This window comes from Salvelinus sp. IW2-2015, linkage group LG17, assembly GCF_002910315.2.
Source record: "Salvelinus sp. IW2-2015 linkage group LG17, ASM291031v2, whole genome shotgun sequence".
In the NCBI taxonomy this organism is placed as follows: domain Eukaryota; kingdom Metazoa; phylum Chordata; class Actinopteri; order Salmoniformes; family Salmonidae; genus Salvelinus; species Salvelinus sp. IW2-2015.
Genome location: NC_036857.1, coordinates 41,255,448 through 41,273,464, shown reverse-complemented (window position 1 = coordinate 41,273,464; position 18,017 = coordinate 41,255,448). Strand labels below are relative to the sequence as shown.

At 46.0% G+C, this 18,017-nt stretch overlaps 1 protein-coding gene across 2 annotated transcripts in view; it reads right to left on the bottom strand.

The window, feature by feature from the left end:
• Nucleotides 1-6: 6 nt before the first annotated feature.
• LOC111976238 (netrin-3-like) overlaps nucleotides 7-18,017 on the bottom strand; it is a 109,972-nt gene continuing 91,961 nt past the window's right edge. Inside the window, 5 exon segments of one of the 2 annotated variants that reach the window (XM_024005001.2) lie at nucleotides 7-1,433; nucleotides 1,714-1,791; nucleotides 7,813-7,869; nucleotides 10,245-10,394; nucleotides 17,768-17,956. In XM_024005001.2, coding sequence (XP_023860769.1) covers nucleotides 1,042-1,433; nucleotides 1,714-1,791; nucleotides 7,813-7,869; nucleotides 10,245-10,394; nucleotides 17,768-17,956 — 866 coding nt within the window. In that variant the 3' untranslated portion in view covers nucleotides 7-1,041. 2 annotated transcript variants of the gene reach the window in all.

Below are 18,017 nucleotides of genomic sequence, written 5' to 3'. Positions count from 1 at the left end.
GAAGTATAGGAATCTGAGAGCAGAAGTACATGAATATAGAATAAAAGAGAAACATTATTAGGGTTTAGTGTTTGCCAGTGTCCAAACAGTGCCACTGTCTGTCTATGACTGGAGCAGTAGAACCAGTGAGTGAGCAGTGGGGTCACTGTCAACAGCTGTATAGTCTAGACTAGAGTAGCAGATGCCTCAGTCTGAAGTTGTATATATATTGTAATGGCAGTGGTGGTAGAAGTGACGTTTTGCATTGGAGAAGGCCCCTGTGGGGACAGCCTTTGTTGTGGTTAGAAGGATCCTCTGAGGACGAGGATGCAGCCGTTGTAGGTTCTGGTCCAGAGATACTACTGCAGAGAGTTCATGTCTACATATCTTACATACGGAATAGGAGTACAAGACAAAATGGCCGCTCTAGGCCAGTAATCTCAGTTGCGTAGAGAAAGGTGGGGGTTTAGAGACAGTGAAACAGTGGGTGGAGGAGGCAGACGAATTGAGGTTGTGCAGTTTGTCTTCTCCCCTGCATGGGGCACTTTGCTACAACACTAAAAAATCTGTTTCTCTCTCTGATTATCTGAGCTCCATGGATACTCCTGGTAATAGAATGGGAAATGTGAGCTTCGATAGTTTCAAAACACTAAAACATGGTGGCAGGAGGGGGGACTGAAGCAGTCTGAATGGGGAAGGGGAATGGGAGAGGGCAGGGGTGTGGGGGAGTGTGGACATTTTCGCTGTCGTTGTCGAGAAAGGGAATGGTATCCACTCGTCTACACTTCGTACCCTTTTTAATGGTCCCTTTTAAAGGCAGACCAATAGATTAGAGTCCCATGAGTAAAACAGGAAATAAAAATGAAATAGTTATACAATATACACAAAGTGGTCCTTAAAACAGCCAAAATACATGCAGTCTCTGTAATGTGCAGTGTCCCCGCTTTGGGGTTCAGGGTTTTTAGGGGGTCGGGGGTGGGGTCGTGTTTGTGAACTAGCTGAGAGCTAGGAAGGGGTCATGGGGGGTAGGAGTATGGGTGGGGGGTGCTGCTCTCTCTCCCATCATGCTTTGCTGCACTTGCCGTTCTTCTCTTTGCGCTGGAACTTCCGGAGGCGCCGTGTCCAAATGTCTCTCCACTGGATGACCAGGCTGTTCTTATCGGCCAGGAGCCCTATCCGCTCTGCTCCCGCAGTGGCCCCTACGGCCCCTGGTCCAGCTCTGGGCCCCCCAGGCCTAGAACCCCCGGGCCCGGTCTCGCTAGTGCCCATAACCAGGAAGCGCTTGCTCATCTGGATGTTTGGACACTTGCAAGCCAGGTCCTTCATGTGGATCCACAGGACGTTGTCGCCCCGTTTGAGTGGCTCTCCACGGCTCTTGTAGACAGACACCACGTTGACAGAGAACTTGGCCCAGTCGCCCACCGTCTCCATGTCCAGCACGTTGACTTGCATCGCTGACGAGACACACAGACAAACCAACCATTACAACTGATGCAGGTACAGTACTAACAAAAATGACAAACTAATTGAAAATACTATTCAGCAAAAAAGCCAGTAATAACATAATATAATATCATAATAAAATATAGCTACTAACAATCATGTTTTGGAGTGCTGGGTTGGTAATTCACTGTTATAATTCACTGATCCAGTATGGGTACTTTCTTTTTTCACCATATTCACCAATCATGTTGGATAAATAAATAGGCTGTATTCGTCTGTTCAATCACTCACCATAGTCTTTCTTGCAGTATTTCTTCATGTTGATCTTCAGATTCCCTTTCACTGGTTTGCAATATGACTCACAATCTGCTGATAAAAGAAAGAGTACCTTTTACACACCCACTAAKAGGCAGTCTCACATCTGGAAGTCTAACTTGCTGGGGATAGTTACACACTTACACACAAAACAGGACAGTGACACATATAGGGACTATTACGCACATAACCAGACAGTAGTTACACACTGGAGACGATAAAAAAGTGAAGATGGTGACATGGTTACATTCTCAGAACTATTACACACTTAAGGCTGTTTCACATTAGAAGTTGTAATACACATTAGGAATCATTACACGCAGAAGGCTTTTGCACACTGAAAACACACACCAAGAGTGTTTTCAATTAAATGCACATATCACACGCACGTAGCACACACACATACACACCAAGAGACACAAACCTGCACACAAGCACACGCGCACCCACACACAAGCACGCACACACACACACACACACACGGCCGCATGCACTCACACACACACACACTAAATGTGCCGGGGTTCTGAGACAGGCGCCTGGATAGAGGAAATGTTAGGTTTGGTCGGGTTAGTTGGAGTAAAATACGACCTTAGACAAATCACATGTAAGCCCCTGCAATAACCGGTGGGGGAGTCGCGGCCGGTGAAATATTACAGAGGGGGGAAAGTGTTCCGTTTGACATGTCTTCCTGCCTTTGTGGGGCCCAGAGAATAGACAGCGTGCAGTGGAAGTGGTCATGGTTGGATGGCTGTGAGACCACGACCAGAAAGAGACCACAAAGCTGACCGCTGTACGTATAAGGAGGAAGAAGCTGCCCTGTGGTCGACMGTGTTTCTCTGGGACTTGACCATGTTTAGTGGGTGTTGCATCATAGATGTGTAAACTGGAGAGGTTGAAAAACGTTTGCAGTTAACAGAGTTGATCGACTGCATACATACTGCAGTACGGATTTTATTAAATTGAACCCGTAGAGATCTATATAGGACATTAGAAAACACATGACTATTAAAATGGCCTATTGGCTTTAATGTCACTGCAGTGGGAGTTGTGACAAAAGGACAAAGTGTCAAGCATGTTCATTAAACCACCTCTACAYTACTAGTTTTGCCTACAATTTGTGATTTATGAAAGGATGGTGTACTTTAATATATGGTTTGGTTTAAAAGGTCACAGAGGGACACAGAGTTGCTGACCTGACATGTCTTCTAGTGAGCAAGCCAGGGAGCTTGGTGCCTGATCTAATTTTATGCAGGCTTTCGAAGGGGACACACAAAAAAGTCCAGAAGACACCAGGTTGCATTTACAACTAGCGTAAAATCGCAAAGACACTGAGCCCGGGTATCTSCGAACTCCCTGGTCTCCCTCTCTAGCTGCCTTCAAAGTGAAAACATTCAGAAGTTGGGAAGGGAAGCGGTCTCGCCCTCCAAACAAAACTAAATAAAAGTGATTGCTTGCAGGAATATGGCCCAAGAAACGGTTTCTGGGTAGGTCGCATACYCTCCTTTTGCTGAGGGTTTGGAGAGAGCCGGAGCAGACTAGGGCAGGAGGAGGAGGGGGAGGAGGAKGAGAGAGGAGGCCGAGGAACCAGTAAAAATGTCAGGGAGGCTTGGCCCYTATATRAYAGTGATGGASCTTTTATTAGCGACAAGCYGAGAGAGAGGCCAGAGCAGCTGCCTAGTGCCTATACCTCTCACTCACAGCAGCTTTCAATAAACCACAGTTAAACAAACCTGGGTTGATGTGTGTGTGAGTAAGTGAGAGAGAGAGAGAGAGAGAGAGAGAGAGGATTTGGTATGAGTGCGTGGGTTGTGGAAGGGGCGCACTGAATGAATTGATGAAGTAGGCCACACTGAATCTGTCATGTGGAGAGCTGAATAAATCTGTTGAATGTCGAACTATAGGAGTGGAGAGAAAACACACTTAGTGATGTGGGAGAGCAGTTCAACCGGCCAGTCAAGTAGAAAAGGAAGGTTCAACCTGCTCCTTGGCTTTTAACCATAGGGGCTTGGGCTCTAAAGTGTTATTTGTATACATATATGCTTGCNACCGGCCAGTCAAGTAGAAAAGGAAGGTTCAACCTGCTCCTTGGCTTTTAACCATAGGGGCTTGGGCTCTAAAGTGTTATTTGTATACATATATGCTTGCACGTATGTATGTACGGTATGTATATAAAGTCTTATTTTTCTTAAAACTGCATTGTTGGTTAAGGGCTTGTATGTAAGCATTTCACTGTAAAGTCTACACCTTTTGTATTCAGTGCATGTGACAAATAACATTTGATTTGATTTGATTCACACTATATGTAAAACAAAGTATATGGACACACCTTCAAATTAGTGGATTCGGTTATTTCAGCCATACCCGTTGCTGACAGGTGTATAAAATTGAGCACACAGCCATGCAATCTCCATAGACAAACATTGTCAGTAGAATGGCCTTAATGAAGAGCTCAATGTCAATAACTTCTGGTGCACTATGTCTAATTTTAAAAAAGTCTCGAGGTATTGTTCGTCTGAGATAAAAATACCTCATGATAAGCTGTAGACCACACTATCTACCAAGAGAGTTCACATCTATATAATTCATAGCTGTCTATTTACCACCACAAACCGATGCTGGCACTAAGACCTTACTCAACAAGTTGTATAAGGGCATAAACGAACAAGAAAATCCTCATCCAGAAACGACGCTCCTAGTGGCCAGGGACTTTAATGCAGGCAAACTTAAATCCATTTTATCTTATTTCTTTTATTATTATAATAATTTTTTATTTTGACCCATTTTTCTCTCCAATTTTGTGGTATCCAATTGGTAGTTACAGTTTTGTCTCATCGCTGCAACTCCCGTACGGACTCGGGAGAGACGAAGGTCGAGAGCCACGCAAACTCCAAAACACAACCCAACCAAGCAGCACTGCTTCTTGACACAATGCACACTTAACCCGGAAGCCAGCCGCACCAATGAGTCAGAGGAAACACCGTGCACCTGGCGACCATGTCAGTGTGCACTGCACCTGGCCCGCCACAGGAGTTGCTAGTGTGCGATGGGATAAGGACATCCCTGCCGGCCAAACCCTCCCCTAACCCGGCCAATTGTGCACCGCCCCATGGGTCTCCCGGTCGTGGCCGGCTGTGACAGAGCCTGGACTCGAACCCAGAATCTCAAGTGGCACAGCTAGCACTGCGATGCAGTGCCTTAGACCACTGCCCCACTCAGGAGCCCAGTTTTACCTCATTTCTACCAGCATGTTACATGTGCAACCAGAGGGGAAAAAACTCTAGACTTCCTTTACTCCACACACAAAGATGCATACAAAGCTCTCCCTCGCCCTCCATTTGGTAAATCTTACTATAATTATATCCTCCTGATTCCTGCTTACCAGCAAAAACTAAAGCAGGAAGTACCAGTGATGCGCTCAATATGGAAGTGGTCAGATGAAATGGATGCTATGCTACATGACTGTTTTGCRAGCACAGACTGGAATATGTTCRGGGATTCATCCAATAGCATTGTAGAGTATTKTACCACCTCAGTCACTGTCCCCACAGTGACCGTACGTACATTTCCCAACCAGAAGCRGTGGATTACAGGCAGCATCCGCACCGAGCTAAAGSCTAGAGCTTCCACTTTCAATGAGCGGGACACTAATCCGGACTATTATCAGAAATCCCGCTATGCCCCCATACAGGACTCAGATTGAATCCTACTACACCGGCTCTGAAGCTTGTCGGATGTGTCAGGGCTTGAAAACTATTATGAACTACAAAGGGAAACACAGCCGCGAGCCGACCAGACAAGCTAAATACCTTTTATGCTTGCTTTGAGGCAAGCAACACTAAAGCATGCATGTGAGCACTAGCTGTTCGGGACGACTGTGTGATCACGTAGCCAATGTGAGCAAGACTTTTAAACAGGTCAACATTCACAAAGCTGCGAGGCCAAAGAGATGACCAGGACGTGTACTCAAAGCATGCGTGGACCAACTGGCAAGTGTCTTCAATTACATTTTAAACCTCTTCCTGTAAGTCTGTAATACCTACATATTTAAAACAGACCAAAATAGTCCCTGTTCCCAAGATAGCGAAGGTAACCTGCCTAAATGATTAACGCCCCGTAGCACTCACGTCGGTAGCCATGAAGTGCTTTCAATGGCTGGTCATGGCTCACATCAACACCATCATGCCAGAAACCCTATGGCACGTTGTCCAATGGCACGTTGTGTTAGCTAATCCAAGTTTATAATTTTAAAAGGCTAACTGATAATTAGAAAACCCTTTTGAAAACTGAAAACTTGTCACGCCCTGACCTTAGAGAGCCGTTTTATTTCTTTATTTGGTTAGGTGTGGGTGTGATGTGGGGTGTGATGGGTGTGATGTGGGGTGGGAATTCTATGTTTTGTATTTCTTTGGTTTTGGCCGGGTATGGTTCTCAATCAGGGACAGCTGTCTATCGTTGTCTCTGATTGGGAGTCATACTTATGCAGCCTTTTTTCCCACCTGTGTTTTGTGGGTAGTTGTTTTCTGTATAGTTTATACTCCTTACAGAACTGTTTCGGTTTTCCCTCTTGTTTATTTTGTTCGAGTGTTTTGTGATCTAATAAAAATCACGAACACCTACCACACTGCGCAAGGTGTATGTAAACTTCCGACTTCAACTGTATATGCACATCTGTGTGTGCGTGCCTGCATGTGTGTGCATGGTACCCTGGTACAGTGGCCAGCTGTGTAACCCATGATATCAGTGGTGAAATTCTGGCTCAGGGCCAGTGTGTGTTTTCCCATGAAGAGTCACTTACTGATGGGCATTCACCTGGAAACCCCCCCATGAATCAGCCATTGACCCAGAAGAGCCGCGGCTGAAAACACACAATCACATGCATTGGCGGCTCCGGTTACTCTTGCTCCCCTGTCCCTGTTCACAGCGCGGTGACAGTTACAAATTGCATCTACCACCCCCTTGCGCGCATACACACACACACACACACACACACACACACACACACACACACACACACCACACACACACACACACAACACACACACCACACACAACACACAACCACACACACAACACACACACACCAGCATTTTCAGGTTTTGGGTTTCTGAGAGCCTTAATGCAGGAGGAGAGCGTGTGTTCGTCTATGGTGGGTTGGACGGGAGGAGAGAGAGGGATGGGAACATTTTCCTATATGTTGCCCACTTGTGCAGAGATGGTTGACGACCATTCTGTTTGTTTTGTCACAGTGGGAAAACACTTTCCCAGGGAAGCAGAAACACAGAGAAGTGTAATTGTGTGTGTGTGTGTGTGTGAGGGTTACAGCCCAAGCAGAGATTGGGTTGGTGTAAGCAATGTGGTGAAAATTCCACCTAGCCTATCAGAGGGCAAGGTGGAACTGCTAAGCCTATTGGTGGGCTAGCTGTGGCCTGGCAGTGTGGAACGATGAGATGACTCGCACAACTCACACGGCCGAGCTAGACATTTAAGTTATTTTAAGTTCCCTCCTATTGCAATTCTTTCAAGTTGAGACCAAGTCTGTCTTTGGCTCACTGTAGTGTTTTTTTTGGACTAAAACACTACAGTGAATACTACAGTAAAGTCCGCAAAGCCACTACAGGGGAATACTAGTAGTATTTTATACCATAGTATACTAAAGTATTTTTTTCATGTGGGTTGTGAGAACTTCCAGGCCTTGCAGCACATATCTTCTGCACTGGGCCTTGCGAAGTGGACCGTATCTCAAACCAACTGTGAAAGCTGAGGAGGGGTTGATGTAGTTGTGGGAGGTATATCTGTGGTCGCTGCAGCGTGGAGTTATGTCGTTAAAGCCTGTGATGAATCACTGTGCTGCGATTCCACGAGGCAAAAGCGTTAAAAAACGGGAGGGGGGATAATTGACCCAAACTGTTGTTTGCCAACACTCAACCCCCCCAGGTTTTAAGATAATGGAACATCTCACTTGGATAAAGAGCAGTCAAAATAGAAACACAGGGATGCCAGAAATCTTAAAAAGGGTGTTTTCTTCTCCTACACAGGTGTCAGGTGTGAAATGAGGCTGGGGGAGTAACTGACCTGCCGGTTCCTCTGTGCTGCCGCTGACCATGGCTGTAGGGTTCACCACTGGGATCTCTGAAACACATACACAGAACAACAGAGTTTTAACAAGAGCTTTATGGAAAAAATGTATGCCCATACAGTTTATGTAGACATAGACATTGCTTTGGCCATATGCCTACTGTTTGCATATGTGGTCAAGCAAATTCAGTATGCCTGAATTGAATCACAGTTATTTGACATAGGAAGAAAGAGAGGAGGGTGTAGGTTGAAAATATCAACCTAAATACACAGTGATAAAGATAGTGATATTGGCACACACACACAGACACACAGACACACACACACACACACACACACAGACACACACACACACACACGCGCTTTGTGGAAATATACTTTGAGTCGAACTCTCTTCCTCTGAGAACAGTAGCACCAAACAAACACATTGTGCAAAATATCAATGTATAAAAAAATTGAAATATCAGACAAATGGCAAAGGAGGGAGCCACCCAACATCTTTAGACAGATGCAAACTCCCTCAATACGCCTGATTAGCTCAACCAAAACCCTTCGCCGGTCTCGACCACAGTCAAAACAATGCAATCCTTAAGGAAGTCCCTCCAAAACAAGGGTCATTATTCAATACAAATGCTAATACTACGCAAAAAAAATGCTAACAACAAATCCYCTGATAACAACAGGCTAATTGGACGCTGGCTTGGCATCGTTAGCGTGCACCCAGAGGGACTTGCCTTTCGACTGGGGAGTTAGAGGGACAATGAACCGGGTTGGAGTCAAACAAACAGACGGGGCTTCCTTGGAAAGTGTGTTTTGAGAGGCAAGCGGCAGTTCTCTCGCTTTGAAATGATGGACACCCCCACGAAGAAAAACAAATAGGGCATTGAGCTTTGGAGTGCTTGCTAAAGGCAGAGGGGAGAGGAGAACAGCTGGTCAAAGGCACGGCAAGCTGTGGGCGTGTCCTCTGAAGGTGAAGGGTTGAGGGGCAGATATTCAGATGAAAAAGGGATATTGAGATGAGGGGCGGTGGTATCATACTACTTGGGCGTTAGCAGTCCCGGTCTCTGTGTCTTACRGTGTTAGGGGGCAGAAGGGCTTGACCGGGGACGGATGGATAGTACCAACAAAATGGAGGGCGTTTTGGGAAGAGATGCCTTCGTACATGCACGCGCTGACAGACACACACACTGAGGCCAATAAACACTCTCTCCTCATTGGGTGTCTTCAGTGGCCCTGGAAAGTGTATGGTTGGTTAGTTTGGCCGTGACCACCATTGTTTTCTCCTTTTTTGCCCTCCACCATCTGCTCTGTAACACCAATGTGAAACCAACCACACAGCACCATGTGGCACGACGTGGTATAGCGTAGCTTGGCATGGCACAGCGTGGTACAGCATGGTCTGTTGTGGCTGGTTCAGGGTTACACAAGCCTGGTGTGTGTGTGTGTGTGTGTGTGTGTGTGTGTGTGTGTGTGTAATTGTGCCAAACCACATGGCAGAGCACAATGGCAAGCTACCCTCTTTTCCTCCAGCCCGCAGGTGGTGGACTAGTGATCCGATTCATACATACAAACACACACTCACTCACAGAGCACGCGCACGCAAGTGCACACACAATCACACACACGTGACTGTACTAAAGCCTGAACGGTAAACAAGTACCGAGGTCTCAGAGTAGCACTGATCTACACCAGAGCAGACCACCATGATCTGCCTTCATATGTGTGACTGATGCCATCTTGGAACCTCTCTATCCCTACCTTTGTTTCACCAGGGCAGGTTAACTGAGAACACATTCTCTTTTACAACCCGGCCAAAGAGAGAGCAAATGTTTCTGGGGTTATTGTCTAATTAAAGCTTTTTTTTTAAACAATTGCTGCAAAAGGCATCAAAAACTCTGACTTTCTCTTTCAAACACCGGCAATGGTGTTATCTAACTATAGAAATGAGACCGGGAATGAAACAGGTGTAGCTGCCATATTACATGGGTGGCTCTAAACCCGTCATTGGTACATGGTTCTTGGTTTCCCCATTATGTTACACACACAACAATCATACACACCATAATGGATGTTTTTGAAAGAAGGTTCATCAATACATGACGCTTCACTCATGAGAATGTGTTCCTGCTTTGGGGCCTCCCCTGTGTCATAAAGTCATTGACATGCACTTAACAGAAGCACATATTTACTTCAGTCATCAGTGGAAGTACTGTTTTTGCAATCAGTGGCCCTGCGTGTATGTGGCTGTGAGTATATATGCAAGCAGTTGGTGTGAGTGTGACTTGTGAGTGTGTGACTTGTGAGTGTGACCCATAATTGTGAAACCTATGCGTGTGCTTGTGTGTGTGAGCTACGAGAGCTATGAGTGAATATGTGACCTGCGAGGGTGACCTGCAAGCTATGAGTGTGTGTGTATGTGATCTACTCACTGATGCAGGGGGCCACGGGCGAGCGGCTCTGCTGGTAGCCCTTGGCACAGCGGTTACAGGTGATGCCCGTCACGCCGTCCTTACAGGGGCACTGGCCCGTCGTCTGGTTACATGTCTTCCCTGCCGCACCCACCGGGTGGCAGTCACAGGCTGGAGAGAGGGAGGGAGAGGGGGAGAGGTGAGAGGGAGAGAGAAGGCAAGGGGGGGGTGGTTAGCTGTGGCATTTTTGAGAAACAATCAATGGTTTGTCACACAGATGTTCAGTGTCACTTTCAAGGTTTATTTGTGACTCGACTCAAACACGATGGCACTTTGAACCCTTTCATGAATAGGCTCCGAGGTACAACACATCCTAGTTCATCATCATCTGCCACAGATTCCACAGTATTCCACAGTATTCCACAGTATTCCAGATGCAACGGGACTGAGTGTTCCTCTAGTCTATTTCCTCTATCCTCCAGATACTTAGGTTCTGAGATTACTTCTGCTCACTTGGGCTACCTGCCACTGTCGCCTCCAGGTTTTGGGAGCTGGCAGTAACCCTGGCAAACGTGTGTTTGTGCGCGTGCATATGTGTGTGTTTGTGCGTGCAAGTGCATATACAGTGGGGCAAAAAACGTATTTAGTCAGCCACCAATTGTGCAAGTTCTCCCCACTTAAAAAGATGAGAGAGGCCTGTAATTTTCCATAATAGGTACACTTCAACTAATGACAGACAAAATGAGAAAAAAGAATCCAGAAAATCACATTGTAGGATTTTTTTATGAATTTTAATTTGCAAATTATGGTGGAAAATAAGTATTTGGGTCACCTACAAAACAAGCAAGATTTTTTGGCTCTCACAGACCTGTAACTTCTTCTTTAAGAGGCTCCTCTGTCCTCCACTCGTTACCTGTATTAATGGCACCTGTTTGAACTTGTTATCAGTAATAGAAACCTGTCCACAACCTCAAACAGTCACACTCCAAACTCCACTATGGCCAAGACCAAAGAGCTGTCAAAGGACACCAGAAACAAAATTGTAGACCTGCACCAGGCTGGGAAGACTGAATCTGCAATAGGTAAGCAGCTTGGTTTGAAGAAATCAACTGTGGGAGCAATTATTAGGAAATGGAAGACATACAAGACCACTGATAATCTCCCTCGATCTGGGGCTCCACGCAAGATTCTCACCCCGTGGGGTCAAAATGATCACAAGAACGGTGTGTGTTTTCATATGTTTGTTGTGGGCGGCAAGAAAAGCTTCCATTTGTCTAGTCTCTCAAGAGCTACGCTGGTGCCTGTTTGTTTGTTTGTGTGTGTGTGAGACACACTCTGACCACCCCCCACCCACTCTGCTGTTTCACATCGCTTCCCGAAAATCTGCCCGCCGCCCGCTGAGTGCCAACAGCAATACGCCCGCCAGAAAGAGTCCCAGTCCCTCTGTCCTTTATGGTACGCTATGGCCGTCCAAACGCACATTGAGCAATAGAGGGCTTTTTATGTCTAAAAAGCTGCAGAACATGAGACTCGGCTTGTCGGTCAACGCCTCTCTTCAGAGAGAGAGAGAGAGAGAGAGAGAGAGAGAGAGAGAGAGAGAGAGAGAGAGAGAGAGAGAGAAGAGAGAGAGAGAGAGAGAGAGAGAGAGAGAGAGAGAGAGAGAGAGAGAGAGAGAGAGAGGAGAGAGAAGAGAGAGAGAGAGAGAGAGAGAGAGAGAGAGAGAGAAGAGAGAGAGAGAGAGAGAGAAGAGAGAGAGAGAAGAAGAGAGAAGAGAGAAGAGAGAGAGAGAGAGAGAGAGAGAGAGAGAGAGAGAGAAGAGAGAGAGAGAGAGAGAGGAGAGAGAGAGAGAGAGAGAGAGAGAGAGAGAGAGAGAGAGAGAGAGAGAGAGAGAGAGAGGAGAGAGGAGAGAGAGAGAGAGAGAGAGAGAGAGAGAGAGAGAGAGAGAGGAGAAGAGAGAGAGAGAGAGAGAGAGATGGTGGTGTTTGAAATTGAGAGAGACACAACAGAGGGGGAAGAACAGTGAAAGGGAGAGGGTGAGATAACATGGTCCAAACTTTGCCTCTGGTGTGCTCATCATCGTCAACAATACTATATCTCCCTCACCTCACCCTGGCTCAAGCCAGCTCAACAGTTAAAACAGAAATGTGAATGTGTTCTTTAAGAAACCACATATTATCGGAAGATAAACCTCTCTGTCCACACACTATCACGTATCACCGTTACACTTTACACTGATCCAATTTGACAGACGTGACCCATCCTGACACAAAAAAACACAAACTTGAATATCTCAGTAACATTCTGCTTTAAAGGGTGCGATTGAATGATTTGACTTGGAACTGCAGTTCCTCTGTCCAGAGTCAATAAAAAACAATGCTTTAAAAATTTGAAAACCCTTCTTTTTTTTTTACTCTGTCCCCATGATTTGATAATGAAATGGTAAATTTTATCTTGTCGATCAGTTCTGGTATTGAGAATAGCTTTTGGCCCCAAAACTTTGAAAGGATAGGGGAGGACGCCTCTTTTCACCTACTTAATTAGGTAGAAAACACATTCGCTGAGTTGCAATGAGGTCCTTTATCTACTTCCCCAGAGTCAGAACTAGTTCGATACTATTTTTATGTCTGGGCGTGCAGTTTGAAYGAAGTTGCTAACTAGCGTTAGCTAGCATGCTACCAACTAACTTCTATCATACTGGAAACAGAGACATAAAAATGGTATCCACAAGTTCATCACACTCTGGGGAAGTAGTTCACGGGCATCATTGCAAAAATCCCAAAGTATTCCTTTTGACTGTAATGTGATAGCTGGTATTTGTCCTCTCGCTTTCATAAAAACAAAAAGAAATGGCGAAACAAGCATTTGGGGGAAAACCCAGTGACCAAACAGTCTCTGAGGAARGGCAGCTGCTAACAGYAGTTTTCTTCAGGGCCTTGCTTTGTTGTTCCCCTTGGTATGAATCTGTTTATTTATGCTGCTCATTTTGCCATCAATGAGGAGTAAGGACTCTACAACCTGTTGAWTTGGGAGGGGGTGGGGAGGTGGAGGGAGTCTGTACCATGTGAGCTGGTAACGAGGGAGGGTGTGGTCGGGTGGGGGGGGGTTAGTGCTCTGTTCTTCAGACACATGTGGCTGTTCCGTCCGGGTGTCCGGCTGGGGTGTCAAAGTGCGTCMGTTCGTTTGCTCCGTAAATCTAACAAGCTCACGTTCCGTGCAAGATCCCCACCACCTGACCTGGCTCCAAACTCACGGAAGGCTTTGATTGGCCGTGGGTTGGCAGGGTTTGTAGCGCAGTGCTAGTCTGTATTGAGTGGGGTGACGCACGGGGAGGTTGAAAGTCAAATGTGGGTCTGGACTCAAGGTACTTCTGGTACGAATGAGTTCCGTTTCATGTCTACCATGTGACTTCTCTACTGCCAAACGCTCCGAACTTGTTCCTGTGCCTAGGTGCAGCGCGGACGGGGCCTCCATCTCTATTTGGGAATTTTGGGCATCCCTGGGATTGGTGCCCCTTTAGACGTGTTATTGAAACACAGCTGATGAGTCCAGTAAAAAGTCACTGTTTCGGAGCCCGTGGCCATAGGTAGTAGAACAACACATCGAACTCTCTGGTTTCATATCGCAACACTCCTCTATGCACGATAGKAATGCTCTACAATCCAACTGGAGGGACTATAATAATCTAGTAGTTTATAAAAGAAATATAGCAAATCATGTACGAACTGGTTTGCTATGCTAAATGGGGGGGGGGGGGCACAGAAGTGTAAACGTTTCGTCATTTGATCTGTCTGGTAAAGTCTGTTCCAGTCTGGATGATACCTGCATGTCTAGACCAATCTATTGTCTCACTGATTGTCTAATGACAAAGGCAACCGGTACCAAACTTAGTGTTACTAAATCAGAACGAAATGAAGGAGATGTCAGAATAGGATGGTCTTATATGGGTACAATCAAATCATATTTAGCTACACGTTTATGAGTCATACGGAACACCTCATTTAAAGTCAAATATGTTGTTATAATGTACATTTATGTGTGTTCTATCCATGTAACCTCTTTAAAACAGGATTAGAGTAGTCTGTAAATCTACTGTTACATGTTGTGGGTGAACAGTCTTCGCTCAGAAAACAACAGACGAGTGCCAGGATGGTGTTTTTGGAGGGGCCTCCCCCAGCCACTCTTCTCCGTCCCCACACTGTCTTTCTAAAGTTGTATGCAGGGGCTTGGGCCAGTTAGGAAGCAGTAAAAATGTCCTTAGATGTTGATGACTTTTCAAGCCTGTGTGACTGAAGGCGTGACAGACAAGCACCGCTTTGGGACGTTTGCCCACTCTTGAACTCTGACTGGATCAGTAGCGCTCAGTAGCGCTCAGTGTGTGTGTGTGTGTGTGTGTGTGTGTGTGTGTGTGTGTGTGTGTGTGTGTGTGCTGTGTGTGTGTGTGGTGTGTGTGTGGTGTGTGTGTGTGTGTGTGTGTGTGTGCGTTATGCAAGTTTGTGAGCGTGCGTGTGTTTGAGCAAACAGTGCGAGTGTGTGTGGGTAAGTAAGTACACCGTCCTTTTAAAGGGGTTCAAGTATTTCACTTTTTCTAATTGGGCTGTTTGCTCTGTAGACATTTGCTCGATACTGGCATGTGTCACAGCCTGATCTGTTTCACCTGTCTTTGTGCTTGTCTCCACCCCCTCCAGGTGTCACAGATCTTCCCCATTATCCCCTGTGTATTTATACCTGTGTTCTCTGTTTGTCTGTTGCCAGTTCGTTTTGTTCGTGAAACCTACCAGTGTTTTTTCCCCTACTCCTGTCTGTTTCTTGCTCCTGTTTCCTAGTCCTTCCTGGTTTTGAACGTTCTATCTGCCCTGACCCTGCCTGCCYTTCTATACCTTGCCCCACCTCACTGGATTATTGACCCTGACCCTGAGACTGCCTGCGGTTCTGGACCCTTTGCCCCTTCTCTGGATTACTGACCCCTGCCTGCCTTTGACCTGTCATTTGCCTGCCCCTGTATTAGAAATACACTCGTGTTTCTTTCGACACTGTCTGCATCTGGGTCATACCTGAAACCTGATAGGCATGGGCATTTTGGTATTGGAATGACTCATCTTGGATTTCCTAATTCCGTTTCCATAAATGTATTCTATAAAATGATTTAGCTCCACTTCAGAAGCTACTTGGAGGTCTCAATACATTAAGTATAAAGTCTATTTGTGGCATTCTGTCGGAAAGTGCTGCTGACGTACTCAACGGTCTGAATTTGAATTCCATTCATTCTAGTCAACATAGATGCCAAAATTACAACATGTTAGGAGACATAAAGCGCTGACATTGAAGACCTCGTAGGTAAAGACTGGTTACAGTCGCACCGGTGATGGCCTGCAAGTTTCTTTCATTTGCTGGCTGTTTTTATGCACGTAGCAGCATAAAGCCGTGGATTGAGAGTGGCAGCGGCCGCTGCCCCGGCGTGCAGGAGCTGAGAACCCCACAGAGAGGCACTGCGGATGGGGGGTGGAGGGGGGATGGGACCTGTGTGTGTGTTACCTAAGCACCAGGGTGTAACTGAGAGCAGATGGGAGAGACGCTGCCACTTGACCCTCCATCAGAGTCTGGCCTGTCCATTAAACTGGCAATCCTTAAAGAGTGTGTGTTGGACCCTCACTCAAGCACGCGGACACACAACCCACAACACACACACACACACACACACACACACACACACACACACACACACACACTGCAGGTCCGACATGGACACTCGTCCACAAAGGAGGTCTGATTGGAAGCAGGCAGACATTCCACCCCCCAACCCTCAAGACCCACCCGCCCATTCCTCACTTCCTTTAAACATAGGGGTGGCAGGTAGCCTAGTGGTTAGAGCATTGGGCCAGTAACCGAAAGGTTGCTAGATTGAATCCRCCAGCTTTCAAGGTAAAAATCTGTTTTTCTGCTCCTGAACAAAGCAGTTAACCCACTGTTCCTGGGCTGTTATTGTAAATAAGAATTTGTTCTTAACTGACTTGCCTAGTTAAATAAAGTAAAATATATATATATTTTTTAAACACCTGTGTTTTATTGCCGTTACTCCACTTCAGACATGACACCGATCATATTTTAACCCCTGACCATTATCCTGGCCCTGTCACACGTGGACAAATATATAAAACACTGCGGCAGAAAAAAAGCTAGAACGAATCAGAGGATCAGAGAGAAGTAGAGAATAAAAGAGAAGAGTGCTTGGTCCTCGCGAGAGGGAGAGAAAGTGAGAGAGGAGGGGAGAAAGGGAAAGAGACAGGTCCTAAAAGGGGCTGGGATTGGTCTGATCAATCATGGTACCAGCCGCCCAGGTTGAGGGTCGTTTCCACAGGAACTTTAATTTCCGTCACATCTGGCCTTCCGAGGGGAGGGAGATCAAGTTTTTACCGCTGAGCGGGTCTGACCTGCTGCGCGCACTGCTCCGCTTTGATAAAAACAGATCGCACAGCCTCCCAGGCACGGGTTGCGTGTGTGTGTGTGATGTGTCTTGCATTGGCAACAAGGACATACGTTTCATTACAGCTGAGTCATAGATACCTATAATTATACTGTATGTTACTTGTCATTTGTAAAGGCCAAAAAACAATTGCTAAAGTCAATTACTGTGTCACTTTGTGCTATGGTCAATTGCTCTGTGAGTGGACAAATGGCATGGGTATGCCCCCCCCCCAAAAAAAAAAATCACTGTTGTGGCACTGTTGTACTGTACAGTATAATGAAAATGTATTTAATATTGATATAATATGGACATAAGTAATGTGCCTTCACACCATTGGGAACTCCTTTTCGTTTATAGTTACTTGGGTCATTCCATCAGGTTTGGGTCGGCCCCGCAGTGGAAAACTGACCAGGAGCCAATGAGGGGAGATTCCCACCATGGAATCTCCAACAAAAGCCCTTCACAGCTAGGAGTGTTGCTAGTTCTCACCATCCACGTCGTTTTGAGTTCTCTGTAAAGTAATCCCTTAACTTCTCACTCTAATCTACAGAATCAAGAAAAAATGCCAGCTCCCTCTTCTATTGATTTTCACATTTCCCCAAGCAACAAGGGCAGGAAACTGGTGTTGTTCTTGAAATGATAAAAAGCTCTCAGCCTAAAAATTTGCCCGAAAAAATATTCACTGCAAATTCGAAACATTCCACAATTCAAACACCCCTTTTTCCACGAGAAATAACTCAATCGGCTGCTAATTTAATGTGGCTTGTGGTCCAGTGGAATATTTTTTTATGTGGGTTTTCAGGAAAACAGCTTCTGTGACAGATTCAAATTATTTACTTAAAGGAGGCTTGGCATTCATTTGTTTTTACCCTAGGAGGGTGGAAAGAGCCAATGAGTTGGAAGTGAGGTTGCCAGCCTACTTCTTATAAAATAGTTTTACTAATCCTGTTATAACTGTGATACATCAGTTGATGTAAATAAATACCAATTTCGAATAAGACATCATCTCCTGAATCGACTGAATCGAAAAGGACCATTTACACTATGAACACTGTTCTGAGAGATAGAGTATACTCCATACCTTTGCAGGCGCGGCGGTGTGCGATGGGCTTGGCCATGTCCCGGTAGAAGCCTTCCTTGCAGTAGTGGCAGTGGCGTCCAGCCGTGTTGTGGCGACAGTTCATGCACACGCCGCCGCTCTTTCTCCCTGACAGCTTGTACAGCTCCATGTTGAAGCGGCAGCGCCGGGCGTGCAGGTTGCAGTTACACGCTACGAGAGGGAGGAATGAGGGAAGGGGAAAAGAGAGAGGCAAAAAGAAAGAACGTTTAGA